We start from the raw sequence: 15,221 nt of genomic DNA, 5'->3' as shown, positions 1-15,221 counted from the left end.
ACTTGTTTTCATTTGCCTATGCTTTGTTTTGTTTGGGGGTGTTAATTTTTTAGGAGTATGTGTTTTGAAGCAGCATCTCATGTAGTCCAGGCTATTCTTAAACTCAGCATATAGTCAAGGATGATTTTGAACTTTGGATCCTCTCTTGTAAAGACACTTCTCACATGCTGGGATTACAGGTGTGTGCCACTCTGCTCAGTTTATGTGGGTCTGGGGATTGAACCCAGGGTTTGGCACATGCTAGCCAGGTGCCAACTTAGCTACATATGTCCTCTTCTCCCGTTCCCTACTTACCAGCTGCCTTGACTCAGACTCCATAGATGTCATTGTTGTTGGAGAATGCTACCTGACAGCTCCCGGCACCTGAGACACAGGAAGGGGACTGAGACTAGATACCTTCCTAACAGCCTGCAGATGCAAAGAGGGGCCACGTACACACCTTTCCTCTTGCAGTCCAGTGTTTGTATGGGAAACACGGAATTGTGGCACAGAGTGGAGTCTGCTTCAGGCCTGATGACTGGGGGTCTCCCTGATACTTGGGGCTTGGGGTCCAGTTGCTCCCTTCCCTCCTCATCACATAACTCATCAGTCTTTAGCTGCAGTAGCTTTTTATTTCTCAGGGCTGCTGGGCTCTCGCACTTGGCATAGTTCCCCAAATTCCGGTTCCGTGGGATCTGCAACATTGAAACAAGTGTCTCCAGCTCGCAGGTGCAGTGCCAGTGGTTGTCGTAAAGTCGCAGGTAGCTCAAGATGGGGGTGTAAATGAACACCTCCTCTGTCAGCACCTTGATCTGGTTGTGCTGCAGCAGGAGGGTGGTAAGCTTATTTAAACCAAAGAAGGCGTCGGTCTCAATTTTGGAGATCTCATTCTGTTGCAAGTCCAGGCTCTTCAGCCTTTTAAACTTAGAAAACATGTTGTTCTTCAACACACGGATTTTGTTTCTTGCTAACAGCATGTGCAGCAAGTCTTGAGGCCAGTCAGGTAACACGTAAACTAATTTTCTTTCTTGGCAGTCTAGGTATTTCTCATGGAGGTACGTGTATACATCACAGGGGAGGCCTGGTGCGTAGCGTTTGACAGGGCTGCCCCTTCTGCCACCACCTGCCTGGCTGCGGCTGTGGCTGGGCTTGGCCTGGCTTCTCAAAACACCAGGACTGGCCTTACGAAGCTCAGCAGCTCTGCAGAAGCAGAGAAGAACCAAGATGGCCACTATGCGCATTCTGATGTCCAGCTGGCCCCACGAGGTGGAACAGGAGAGTCTTCCTTTGAAATCCAAGTTTGGGTAGCTTTAACAAACACAGGTCAGGGAGAGTAAGTCCCAGTGGAGGGGTTCAAAGTTCCTAGGTGGGACAGAAGAAAGAAAGAAAAACAAACTGCTAAGTACTATCTTGAGCAATAACAGAACAGCAGATTTATTTCATTTGATCTAGTCTCCTAGTTTAAGTGGGTAAAAACTTCTGTAGAAGGATCTTCCCCCTTCTACTTGCTGAGTTTAGTTAGTAGACATATGCTTGGCCCTAAGTTTGAATCAAGGCTCTCCTTTTGTGAGATTTGTGGTCTCTAGAGAGCCTGCTCAAGACTGCACCCAGAGTATGAAAAAAAAAAAAAAAAAAAAAAAAAAAAAGAATCCACGATGTCAGCAAGAACCACACTTTCTCTGTCTGAGGGGTAGGAAAAGAACACACACATTCCTATGCTAACTTTCTTTAGTACTCCAATCTCTCTTCATGAAAAATTTGTCTTTACATAGTTACATATCTATATAGTCCCAACAAAAAGCTCTAGACAATATGAGTTATATTTTGAAGGTCACATTACATTTCTTGAGTAAACAATAAGAAATGGAGCCATTCTGATAACACACATGAAATCACATGGTTTCTCTCAGACTTGGAATGTTACACTGACCGGGCAACTGATGTGGCTAGGAGTGGGGGTCAGCCAAGCTCCTTGGAAAGCAGGAGGGAGGCATCTAACACTTGAGTGCTCCATACCTTCTTGAGGGACAGTGGCCTTAAAAGCATCCCAGGACCTAAGCAGAAACAGTTATTTGGCTGAACCTTGAGTCTTGTATCATAAAACTAAGACTTGCTGAGAGAATCTGTGCAGGGGGTAATGTCTTTAATGTGATCAGCCAGAATTTTGCAAGGGAAGAAGTGGCACTAAAATTGCCTCTTGCCTGACCTTGATTTAACAGACAGACACCTGGGAATCTGTCCTTGTGCAAGTCATTTGCAGGGTCAACTAGTCTACTTTGAATTTGCTCTGAAGTCTTAAGTCAGATAAATGTGTACAAAGCTGTCTTTGTAGCTGAGAATACTGTTATTTTCCTATGTCAGCCCGAGCTATGAAAAATATCCTAGTATTATTTCTATTCATCAAAATTATACAGCTTAAGAAGAAATCATCTTTAGACAGTCCACAGAATAAATGCCCATAAGATTGAGATGTAATCATGAGATTACATGTACACATTACATGAAAATACATAGTAATGGGGAGATTCCACAGCTGTTTTTGCACATGTGAAATAACAAAAAAGCAACCAGCTTTCAGTCTGTGACCCTGTAAGCCTTGCTTGAAATGGGGTTCCTCCATCAGAGTCATTCATTTGGTGGGATGACATCTGAATTATTAGTTGCCATCTGCTGCAATATGCAATGGATCATGGCACAACCTCATCTATTGTCTGTAAAATGGGGCTTTTGATGTTTCCTGGTCCCTGGGCAGATGAAAGGGGCTCAGTGCCTGGCCACTGGGAAGCTCTCAGCTGTTTGGACTCAGCGTGGCAAACACTCAAACCAATGTTCCTCATTGTGTGGATTTCAGAAATTAAAGGAGTTCTCTTGTGGCCCGGAGACACACGGCCATGTAGGTGTGACCTTGCTTTTATTTTACTCTCTCCTGTCACCACTGTCAGGTCCCAAAGGAACCCTGGACAAATGGCTGAGGTGCCTGTGAACGTATCAAAGCAGATACTGGCTGCTGGCTGCCAGGCTGCCTCTGTATCGCAGGTACCTGCTACAGAGTCCTGTTCCTCTCTGCACTCCTCACCCCTGGCTCTGGCCCTGCACATCACTGCTCTTCCCCCAGCTTCTGCACATAACCTGAGCCATTTAGGCCATGTGCTCCCTTGGTGCTCTTTGTCCTCTTGGTTCCTGGTCCCCCCTCTCACCCTTCTCGCTCGCCCTCCCTCCGCCTCCCCATCCTCTCATGGCCAGGTCTGCTCTGCTGGGCATGTTCAGTCTGGACCCTGCCAGCTGCCTCTGGCTGCACTCTCCCTCATTGCTACCATAAAACTCTTCTCCTCTACTGTTCCCGGGAGCATCATGTCCTCATTTTCATCCAACCTCTTAGGTTGAATTTGGACCCAGAAATGTTCAGAGTAAATGGCACTGTCCCAGTCCCATATAGGTCTGGTCTCACGTGTCACTATTTGAAGGTGACATGAGGGCTTCTCTGTTACCCTCATCTGCCTTTTCTGTTTCATTTTCTCTCCAGTGTTCATCAGCCTCTGTCTAAGCAAACCGTGTCTTCTTCTGGGTACTGTTCTGTCAGTTTCCTTAACTAGAAATCAATTTCCCCAAGGGCAACGGCTTTTGTCCATTTTATTGCTACTATGTTTCCATGACAAATATTTTTTAAAATATCTGTAGCCATTCTATCCTAAAGATTTACCACATGCAAACTAAGGTTATTTTGGGACTCTACTGGGGATGTCTAAGATCTGCATTTTTTTTTTCTTTTTTTCTGGAAATATTTCTTATTTGTATCTATCACTTAGGACAGAGTCCACTCTTAGCAAGGGAAGAAATATCCAAAGTAGATTTATAATGAGTAATGTGTCTGTTATTAGTGTTGGGCTGTATGGCTATGAGTGTCGAATATGCTTCATCTAGATGTGGTTCATCCTGGTTTGAGTGCTGGGCCATCCTTACCTGTATCCTTACATATTTCATGCCTTCATCCTTTCCTGCCCACCTAGAAGGCTTCCCCACTGCTTTGGGTCAAGCAGTCCTCACAATCACCACTTGAGTGTCCCCCGCCAAGTGTCTCTCATGGTGCTTACTGTGTTGTCTAGCTGTCTGTGTACCTGTTTTGTCTTCCCTGAGCCATGCAATGTCTATACTATAAGAGCTATTAATACACATCATTTTTCTCAACCTTTACTTCCTGTAATTTATTATAATTTCTATGTAAATATAACTTAAAAAGTTATAACAAAAAGTTTATTTCAATTATTATGCATGTTAACTATTGGGGAGGAAGTGTGCTGGTATCTGCAACATGTTTTTGAAATGCATCAAAAATGCAGAATGTAGGACCAATTGAGAGAGATGGGTGAATGGGCATGTAATAAAACCACTATAAAATCCAGGTGGCAGAGATACAGGTGCTCATGGTATAGTCCTCTCAATTTTTGTATATGTTCAAAAAATAGATGTAATAAAATATTTTAAAACTAAAAGATGGGTCTGAAGATATGGCTTCGTCAGTATGTCAATAGAGTATTGACCACACAAACATAAGGACTTGAATCTGGTTCCCAACATCCACATAAAAGCTGAATATAGTAGTGTGTCTGTAATTCCAGTCCTGGGGAGGCAGAGGCAGGAGGCTCCCTGGGGCTCCCTGAACTCCAAGTCTTACCGAGTGCTCTCTAAGTTTACACAGAGACCCAAACAATAACGTGAGGAAACACTGGGTGTCAACTTTATACCACACATAAGCACATCTATATACCACACATAAGCACATTCACAAGAATTTAAAACCATGTACCCAAAAAAAGTCAAAAAAATATAAAAAAACTAACAAATCAATCAAATTTATTTTCCTCGAGTACTTTCAAGCTAAAAGCCCCAAGGATACATACAGTATTTTTAAAAATCAAAATAGTGATTTTTTTTCCTTTCCACCCGCTTCCTATACCCTGCAAACAATAAAAAGCACACATATATATGAGTTTTTAAAGAAAGCATTTGCCTGAGCAGAGAAACCCACATACTTAGAACATATTTCTTGCCAAGGTTTCTATCTACTTTCTAATGAAAATGTTGCATTGAATGTAGGATGGAAAAACTGAAATGTTTGCAGTGGGTTGTTTAGTGATGTCTGCTTGTTTGATTTAGGCCACTGTAAAAACCTGCAAGAGTTGAACGTCTCAGACTGCCAGTCTCTCACAGTGAGTAAGACAGATTTTCTACTGTTGTTTATGTAGGTCCAAACTACTCACACTAGAGAGCCAGTGGGCAGAGTACATACTTTGTGTGCATTTGGGGTTGAATATGGAAAAAGCAAACTATATTAAACATTGACAAAAACATTTACCTTCTGCCCAATGCTGTCATTAATCTTGTGGATATGTGCTCAGTGTTGGAGCCTCCGGCAAATGGAAACTCTTCAATGGTTACATAAAAATGAACTGTGTTTATGTTTCATGTGTATGTATATGAGACTGGAATACTGGGTCTTGGCAAGGTTGATAGGCTTATTTTGGTGGGTTTCATGGCTATTAGTAACTATACCAAAGAAGATGGAAATGAACACATAACCCCAGGTTCCTCCTTCCTGGCCCTGGCCCTTTATCTTTCTCTCTACCCTAAATCTGTCGTTGATGCTGTGAGTACACAGTACCCTTTCTACAGGCAGGTCTGACCAACTCATTCCATCTTCCATCATCCATATACTACTGGAAAAGAATCAAGCCACCTTAGCATTAGTGCACCCTGGAGACTCTCTGTAGCCTCTGCCTCCCTTTGCAGACTCATCTTGTTCCACTCTTGTGTATACAGCAAGTTCTAGTGACCATGTGCCAGGCTACCCATAGCAATCTCTTGGTTTTGCTCATGCAGTACTATCTCTTTTTTCTTTTTTGAGACAGGGTCTCACTATGTAGACCAGGCTGGCCTCCAGCTCAGAGAGGCCCACCAGCCTTTGCCTCTAGGTGCTGGGGTTAAAGGTGTGTACCGCTGCACCTGGCTTTGGTTCTTACCTTGCCCTCAAGCAGGTTTTGTGGTTTGGTATGGCCTAGTGTCTATGCCATTTCCTCTAAGCTGTCATCTCTCGGGACTGTCTTCACAGCTGCTCCTCTGTATTCCTATCAGCAGAAGGAGAAGGAGCTACTAGCTGTAGTGTTCTGCCTCCTCCACAAACTCGAGACAAGCAGGGCATGTTGTGTCTTACTTGTGTGGCAGTCAGACTTTGACACACAGTAAGTCTTTGATGGGCCTAGTGGCCAGTGATATGAGTGTGTAATCTTGACTACTCAGGAGGCTGGGACAGGAAGTTTGCAAGTTCAAAGGCTGCTGAGCTATGAGTACTTTATGGTAAGTCTGAGAAACTTATTGAGAGCTTGTTTGAAAATCAAAAGCAGGCTGGGGATAAAGGCTGCTGATGTCCATCAGTGGTGGAGAAGACCTGGCTGCAAGCTTTAGCTTAAAAAAACGTAAGGTTTCAATAACATTGAGTATCTAATGCCACTTTGTGGTAATGCAAAGTGGGCAATGAAGGTAGAACTTGAAAGCCTGTCTGTGTTGCTATGTGTATGTGCTGTGCTTGACGTCCTAAGAGTGAAGGAGGTTGGTTCATTGAGGAGGAAGGGAGATCAGGGAGGAAGACACAGGGTTGTGTCTCACTGACCCTAAGGAGCAGGTTGAAGACTCTCAAAGGAAGAGAAGGGAATAGGTTCAAATGTGAAGGAAAGTGGGCTGGAAGACATGTGGGAAGAAGTGGCCCAAATAGGTAGGTAAGAAATGCACTGAACATGGCACCCCAGCCTCAAGAGTTAGGGCCTCTAATTTCTACTGAAGCCGTTCCAGCGGGATATTGGGGCAGAGGTATAATTGTAGTGAGCTGCGAAATGGACAAGATACAAGAAAGTAAACATGAGTTAAACTACTGTTTCCAGAAAAATGGCTGAGTGGGTAGGAGAAACAAGGGCAGGAAAATGCAAACAGGTGTATAGAAGCCAGTGGAGACAGAGAGGAGAAGGAAAGCCTGATGGTGTAATGACCTCAGCACGCATCAACACCAGGCTGAGGCCGAGGCCCTTGGGGGTGGCAAGACATCTTACACTGGTTCCTTGGTATTGGTCCCAACATTGTGCCTTGTGGTCACAGTTATTCCTTCTCAGATGCCCTGTTTTAACATCAAGACACTTGAAGTCCACAATGACATTTCATCTGTCCTTGAACCAGTTTTTCTGTCTGCCTGAATGATGCCTCCCCTCCATCCCCTCAACCACAGCCTGGCTACATTTGTTCCTCCTCCGAAACACTTTATCTCCACTGGGTTTTCCACACATTTTAGAAAAAGTGACTCTTTAAAAATAGCATTGTACAGGGACAAATAGCCAAACAAATGGAAGCACATGAATTATGAACCAAAGGCTGTGGAGCCCTCAGCTGGAGCAGGCCCTTGGGATAAGTGAGACCATTGAATAGCTTGAACTGCTTGGGAGGCATCCAGGCTGTGGGACCAGGACCTGTCCTTAGTGCATGAGCTGGCTGTTTGGACCCTTGGGCTTACACAGGGACACTTTGCTCAGCCTGGAAGGAGGGGACAGGACCTGCCTGTACTGAGTCCACCAGGTTTAAATGAATCCCCAGGGGAGTCTTGGCCCTGGAGGAGATGGGAACAAAGGGGAGGGGCTGGGAAAAGGCGGGGGGCAGGTGGGGGGAGGATAGGGGAACCCATGGCTGATGTATAAAATTAAAACACAAATATAAAAAAAATAGCATTGTAGAAATAAAAACAAATTGATGTTACTACATACTCAAAATGAACACTTTAATAATTTGTGGTATATGCATAGAATTATGGAACCATAGCCCCAATAATTTTAGAACATTTTCTTCATTCTTAAGAGAAATCACATCCATTAAATCGCCTCTCATTTCATCCCAACTCCTTAGCACCTTGCAACTCCTATTTCTTCTGAGAGGATTAATTTACTTCTCTTCCAAGTTGGCACTGTGGTCTCAGTTCCTCAGCACTTACACTTTCTATTTATGATTACATTGTAGCTCCTTTTTTAGAACAAGGACTGTTTTGAAAAACCTCTTCTTATATTTTTTTCCATGAAGGTCTTCCTCTCATTTTCAGAGCAGAACATTTATTTTCCCCAAAGATGGAAGACATTTTATGAGTAAATAAAATATAAACATGAAAGTGCTAAGACCCATAGAACACGTCAACTCTTTTCTGCTAATACAAAACTGAAGCCTTCAAATTAGTTGTCTGGTTCCCACCCACCAGGCCACTGTTCTCAGTGGCTCATGCCTCAGCATAACAAGCTGCTACTTTACATTTAACAATGTTCCCAAGAAAGCAAGGGACAGACAGGCAGGCCATAGAACCTGTAAGAGAAAAAAAATTCTACTTTCTCTCTTGTTGGACTGTTTCTGTACCAGCAAAGAACATAAAGGCTCCTTCATCAAGAGAAATGGCAATCTTTGCTCGCATATTCTTCAGATCTCTAATGACGATTAAAATGGGGTTATTGTTAAATGGATTCATTCTTTCTATGGATACTTTTAGCACCTGCTATGTTAAAACTATCCCATTGGGTGTTAGAAGGAATTTTAATGTGAGTTAATTCTCAGTTCTTGCCTTGGGAGCGTTAGTTCTGTGTATGAATACAAAATTGCATTCTTTGAATGTGGCCTTCTAAATAGGAAAGCCAACACAAAGCCATCTGCATCGAGTTTGTGAACATCAAAGTCTTGTCCAAGTTTGGGATCTATAAAGGGCTAGTAATTTTATCCAGTTCCATTTTACTGCTATTTCTCCCTTCAAGACAGAGGCTGGAAGACAAGATTACACTTAAAGATGTGGGTAACATTTATTCAAAGAGCTTGGCTATATCTAATTTTGTCTTGCAAAATATATCACACTGAAGAATTTGAGTCCCATGTGTTGTAGAAAAATTCATGAGCCATTCAGCAGTGTTCATGCTCAAATGGTTTTGCATTTTATGTTCAAACATATCAATATTGAGTCTTGTACTCTCTTTAAGAGAATGGGAGTGGTTTGAACTTGTTTGGGTTGCCAAGCACCTCCAGAAAGGGGAAGATAGAGAAGGGGTTGCTGACTCAGCTCAGGGAGTCACATTTTTCCACCACACACAAAGCACACACTGTCCTCTTCTTGGCCCCATTTCTTGAGGCCTCTCTAAAGGTGGCTAAGCCAGCTCTCACACCAGTCCTGTCCCACCTCACTCACAGCCTCACCTAAGGGTTTTAGCAAGTGCACAGTCTCTGTGAGCAATTGGCACTGTTAATATTTTCAAAGACCAGTTATGATGCCACATATGATGACAGCTGTCTTTGAATTTTGAGGGAAACTTGTACTATATTTACTGTATTTGTCTACACATATCTGAATTCTACACTTGGTGATCGAATGACTAGAAAAAATACTAACAGCTTGAGTGCAGTGCTAAGAACATAGTGCTTTCAAAGGCCCCACTTGTGCACATGAAGCACCTGCTGGAAGAAGCTTCCCTGTGCAGAGCCCCTGGGTCTTGTTTAAGATAGGATTTGCTGCCCAGGAAATTCTTCATTGGATGACCAACCACCAGCCACCATGCTTTGGGGGTTTAGTGTGGTAAATATGCATGCATCCTGGAGACCATGAAGAGTGGAATGTCGGATGGACCCCAATGCCACTGAAAATCAACTCTTGCCATCCCTAGTGGTATCTCAGCTGTCCTGCCCATCTGAATTCTCCAAACCACTTCTCGGAGCTAGTGAAAACCCACCTCCTACAGACAGATACCAGCAGTGAGCTATCCTTTTCTGGACAGAGTGACCTGAAATGTGCTCGTAGCACAGTTATTTAAAACTAGCTGATATCTGGTGGTATTCCAGGGAAATTCAACAACCATCACTGAACAAATAAAACCTATTATTAGCTCTATTTCCCCTCCCATTTTCTCTCTTTCCTTTGTTTTCACACATTCTCACTCTGTAAGCCCAAGCTGGACCAAAACTCATTATGTAGCCCAGATTGTCATTTGACTTGAGGTGGCCCTCCTGCTTCAGTCTTCCCAGTGCTAGGACTATAAGCATGCACCATTATGCCTGACAGTTACTATATTTCCTGTATTTTTTATATGCAAAGTTTGACACTCATCTGGTCTTTTTCACCTTCAATTCCAGATCATTGCTTGACACCTTTGCCTCTCAGTTAACATAGCCACAGCCTTCCCTCACTTTGGCTCTAGCCCCTCTCCAGCCCTAATCCCAACACTGGAGCTCATGTCTTCATATCATTGTATACGGTGTGTACTTTATGTCCTAGATAGGGTGAGGAGACACCATGACCAAAACATTTCACAGAATGGCTTACAGTGTCAGAGAAGTTCAGTCCATTATCATCATGGTGGGACATAGTGGTGTGTAGGCAGACAGGGTGCTGGAGAGGGAGCCGAGAGTCCTACATCCTGATCCTCAGGCAACACTAAGTGAACTGTGTCACTGGGTGTAGCTTAAGCATAGGAGACCTCAAAGCCCACCCCCACAGTGACACACTCCCTCCAACAAGGCCTCACCTCCTAATAGTGCCACTCCCTATGGGTCCATTTTCTTTCAAACCACCACATTTTACTTTTCAAATGTAGACATTGAGACCCTCTAAGAGTTATCATAAAGTTGGTGAAAATTTGTTTAGCTTTTTAAATGTATCATTATCAGAACCACAGAAATTCAGTCACAGAGACAGATGACATGCCTGGGCTAAACCTGGCCTTGCTTTTAATGAAGTCCAGTTGTTAAGAAAGTTCACTATTCCAGTCTTTCAGAATAACTTTAGAACAGGCCAGTTTGTGACCACATTTTGATGTATCTGGACATCAAAAGTCGCACTGTGATATTTGTGTCACATACTGGAATTTGCAGGGTTCACTTTTTAATGAAATGCCATTGTGTTGTAATGAAAGGAGGGAACACCGACACTTTAAACAAAATGACTAGTTTCAACTTTTTATCAAAGACTATGAAGGAACAAGTTGTTATTATGTGCATGTTATTATGTGCATGTTTTTCTGGGACAGGAAGAGAAATGAGAGATAACGGGGCACTTGAGAGGCATGTGAGGGTTTGATATGATTTTGTTTTCTTGTATTATGCAGGATGAATCAATGAGACACATTTCCGAGGGATGTCCTGGGGTCCTGTATCTCAATCTGTCCAACACAACTATCACCAATAGGACTATGCGGCTCCTGCCCAGGTAATGCTGTGGCTGTGTGTGAGATTGAAATAGGGTCTCCTATGTACTCCAGGCTGCCCTTGAACTCATGCTCCTCTGTCCTCTAACACTGCTTGTATTATTTGTATCTCCTAAGCTTTGGCTTGTAGTTGTCCTCAAAGATGATCCACCAACATCAGCATCCAACCACAACAGCACGGTGATGGGACAGACCTGCTTTCTGACCCGAGCTGGTGTCTGTGTCTCCTTCCTTGGCAGAGCAGCTGATCTGTCTTGGCCAGTGTTTTTGTCACTCTTGTAACAGTGTACCCAGTAGCTTGAGATAGACCTTCCTGGGCATTGGAGCTGTCCCCCCTCCTTTCTAGTGTTTGAGACCTTTCTTTAAGAGAACTCCAACCTGCCTCCTCCCCAGACTGTTGTCCAGGTCCTGGGTACCGTGTGTCCCACTGAGAGGCCACCTCTTCCAGGAGTGTACACTGCTGAAGTTGATGTCTGTCAACTTTGATGTCCTAGTGTGGTGGGTATTGTGTTCCCTGAAATATTGTGTGTTCCCCGAAATAAACATATCTGGGGGCAGAGAACAGACAGCCACTAGAACAGAGCCAGAAATGGTGGCTAGAAAATCGGAAGAGTAAGCCATTACAGAAGTTGGGTGGTGGTGGTACACACTTTTAATCCCAGCACTTGGGAGACAGAGCTAGCCAGATCTCTGAGTTCAAGGCCACTTTAGAAACAGCTAAGCATGGTGACCCACGCCTTTAATCCCAGGGAGTGGGGGCAGAAAGAAAAAGGTATATAAGGCGTGAGGACCAGGAACTAAGGAGGAAAAAGCATGTAGTTAGTTAAGCTTTGGAGCAACACAGTTCAGCTGAGATTCATGTGGAGGAGGACTCAGAAGCTTCCAGCCTGAGGAAACAGGATCACCTGAGGAACTAGCAAGGTGAGATAGCTGTGGCTTGTTCTGTGTCTCTGATCTTCCAGCAGTCACCCCAATAACTGGCCTCGGGTTTGAGTTTTATTAACAAGTACCTTTAAAATTCCTACTACATCCTAGTGTGTGGCAGCTGCTGTTCCTTAGCCAGCACAGCTCTGGTGAAGGCATAGGAAAGCACAGCATCTGGAAAGCACAGGATCTTCAGCTTTACACAAACGTTTCTTATTCAGTTATTCTGTGCTTACTGTGGAAAGACTAACCAGGTAGTGTATCTGGTTCCAGGAAGCTGTTTAAATGGGACATCGGGAAAGCATTCCTCAAACCACTGTGAAAGACTGAAACTTTTTTGAGACTATAACTTTTTGAGAGCCTTTGAAAATTAACAATAAGACATTTGGAAAAACTTAAACAGAAACAATTCTGGGTGACAGTCTTCTTTACGTTCTAACTCTAACAGTTTTCCACAGATGGGCAAACCTCAGAAAGTGGCACAGTCCTTCCAGCTTTAGCCTCTTCTGCAAATCCTTCCCTTTAGAAGTCCTCCAGAGCCTCTAAAACACACGGAGTCTTCGCCCAGCCGGGCACTGAGCAACCATCTGCTTTTTATGACTGTATCTTTTTTAAACTTAGGCATATAATTCATGTAGAATTTCCTTTGGTGATAAAAGAAGCAATTTTCCAGACTGGAGGTCAACAAACTATGACCCATGTGGTCCAAAGCTTGTTTCTGTGTGGCCCATCAGCTACGGTTTTACATTCTCCATCCAAAATTATCTATTGACCATAGTTCTGTGTGGTTCTTTCTCATATATTTAAAACTTTTAGAAAGGCAATAAGTACTTAAAACACTTTCATTCCTAGTATCTCTGGGGATCAGTTGCTGAAGGAGGAAGAGCTTCAGTGACCCATCCCCAGTGGCTTAGAAGGGGCTGATGTGAGTGTTTCACACCATGGAAAATGACAAACCAAGACTTGAATTATTGTTTTGACAATTGCTTAGAATTAAACTGATGCAAAAGGCAATTTATAAAGCAGATTAAGTTTAAAAGTTTGTCTTGCCTGCAGCCAGCACATTATAAATAGGACAAAATTTGAGGCAATATTTTTTCTTTTATTCCCTTAAAATGATCTGATTCAGCAGCAAAAGCCTCATGCTATTGACAAGTGTGTGCATTCTACTCACATGTCTGTTTGCCTAACTCTTTCTGTAATGCAAATGGATGTAATGTTTGAGAAAAATAAGTGTAACATAACTCATGGAACTCTGCTCATGCCTTAATGGCCGTGATCAGTTGGGATGGCTACTTCTGTAAGAATTTGGCAAAAGCCAATGAAAGTATTGTGGGAGAACCAACTGACTACATGGAATTGACTATAACTAATATTGTATAGTTTATTATTTCTAAATCATAACCTTTGTATCTATGAAGTAGAAAGGTAAAAAAAAATTTACAGTAAACATATTTACACACAGTTTTGAAGAAGTAGTTAAACATTTATCACTATGTTAATAATTAAAGATAAAATAGTGATTTATATGTAATCATCCTCTTAGGAATAGAGTATTTTTACATTTTTCAAAGTTCATAAATCTCTTAATAGAATTTTGTTTTGGTCAAAAAATGTTTTAAGTTATTTATAGATGGTTTTTCAGTTGTCATCATTAGTGGAAGACTTTCTGACTGTATTTTCTAACTTTATTTGCCAAATGGTCCTTTTTAGGTTGGAATATGAGATGCAAGTATCTTTTAAAACTTTTCTTTTAAAAATGACACAAACGGGGCTAGGTAATTATTTCTGAATAAGAATTTGGGAAAAGTGGTGTATCAGACTTGTTACATATTATTTCCACTTTTCAAACAAGTAGTCTATATTTTATTCCTTTTTGATTCAATACTTGGAGAAGAACTCTTGGTTTAAAGTGGTTGGTGCTTCGATGTTTAAACTTCTGTCTTTAATTGTAGAAGAGGCATGGACTGAATTATTTCTGCTTTTTGGAATTCAGATTTCTTCAAGGACTAGTTTGTAATTAGTTTCAGCATGCTCAAGAATGTTTAAAGTTAAGAGAATTTGTTTAAGAGAACAAACTTCCATGTGTAAATGTATGTTTATACACAGATCTTGACATGTCATAATAGTGATGTGTTAGTCACTGACTATAACCAAGCTTATAGTTTATTTTTATTTTATGTATGAAGATAAAGTATCATGCTTTATCATAGACTACAGCATTTTCCCCACATAAAATGATATCCTTTTCCTGGTTAATGTTTCTTTGTGATTTGTGTTGTTTTTGAGACAGGCTCTCACTGATTGGCCCAGGCTGCTCTCAAACTTGCAATCCTCCTGCTTCAGCCTTCTGAGTGTTCTGATTACCGGCACATACTACCATACCAAGCTGAGTCTTTAAAACTCTGCTGCTAACATCTTCACCTTTACTTCCTTTGTTTATGCTTTTTGTAGAATAACTATGAATCCCTGTCTCTTAAGCCTTTGTGTTACTGGTTTTTAGCTGTGTTTTATGTGTGGCATGTAGCTTCCACTGTATTTTTGGTTTTTCAAGACAGGGTTTCTCAGTGTAGCCCTGGCTATCCTACAACCCACTGCACTGTAGTCCAGGCTACCCTTGAACTCAGATCCACCTTCATCTGCCTCCCTAGTGCTGGGATCAAAGGTGTGCGCCACTGTCTGGCCACTAGCTTCTATTTGTAGATATGCTTATCCTTTGTATCTGTTGAAGAGGGAAGTTCAAAAGATTAATATTTATTTTTTAAAGATTATAAAATACAAAATTTATATGTTAAAATCTGAATTTACAAAGTAGATGATTTGAAAGTAGTTTATATCACTTTACAAATTGTTTTATTTTCTTCTTTCTTCTTTTTTTCTTTTTAGCTAGGTCTTATTGTGTAGCCTAGGGTAACTTGGAATTCACTATGTAGCTTAGACTGGCTTGAACCTGAGGTCATCTTCCTGTCTCAGCCTTCCATACACAGGAATTCCAAATGTGAGCCACCATAGCTGGCTCCCTCTTCTGCTTTTTAAACTTAAAACATTCTTGCTAGCAATATG

General features: G+C 42.1%; 2 protein-coding genes across 4 annotated transcripts in view; one reads left to right on the top strand and one right to left on the bottom strand.

Moving 5' to 3' along the window:
- The window catches only part of Fbxl13 (F-box and leucine rich repeat protein 13), a 211,753-nt gene that overhangs the window by 117,858 nt on the left and 78,674 nt on the right, over positions 1-15,221 (top strand). For both annotated transcript variants that reach the window (XM_036180894.1, XM_036180895.1), the window contains 2 exons: positions 5,134-5,186; positions 11,136-11,236. In XM_036180894.1, coding sequence (XP_036036787.1) covers positions 5,134-5,186; positions 11,136-11,236 — 154 coding nt within the window. The remainder of the gene's footprint in view (positions 1-5,133; positions 5,187-11,135; positions 11,237-15,221) is intronic.
- Positions 1-15,221, bottom strand: part of Lrrc17 (leucine rich repeat containing 17) — a 36,689-nt gene that overhangs the window by 15,562 nt on the left and 5,906 nt on the right. For both annotated transcript variants that reach the window (XM_036180904.1, XM_036180903.1), the window contains exon 2: positions 440-1,341. In XM_036180904.1, the coding sequence (XP_036036797.1) occupies positions 440-1,220 (781 nt within the window). In that variant the 5' untranslated portion in view covers positions 1,221-1,341. The remainder of the gene's footprint in view (positions 1-439; positions 1,342-15,221) is intronic.

The sequence above is a fragment of the Onychomys torridus genome, chromosome 3 (genome assembly GCF_903995425.1).
Source record: "Onychomys torridus chromosome 3, mOncTor1.1, whole genome shotgun sequence".
Classification (NCBI taxonomy): domain Eukaryota; kingdom Metazoa; phylum Chordata; class Mammalia; order Rodentia; family Cricetidae; genus Onychomys; species Onychomys torridus.
Note: the sequence above shows the minus strand (reverse complement) of the source record. Positions and strands in the feature narration are given on the sequence as shown.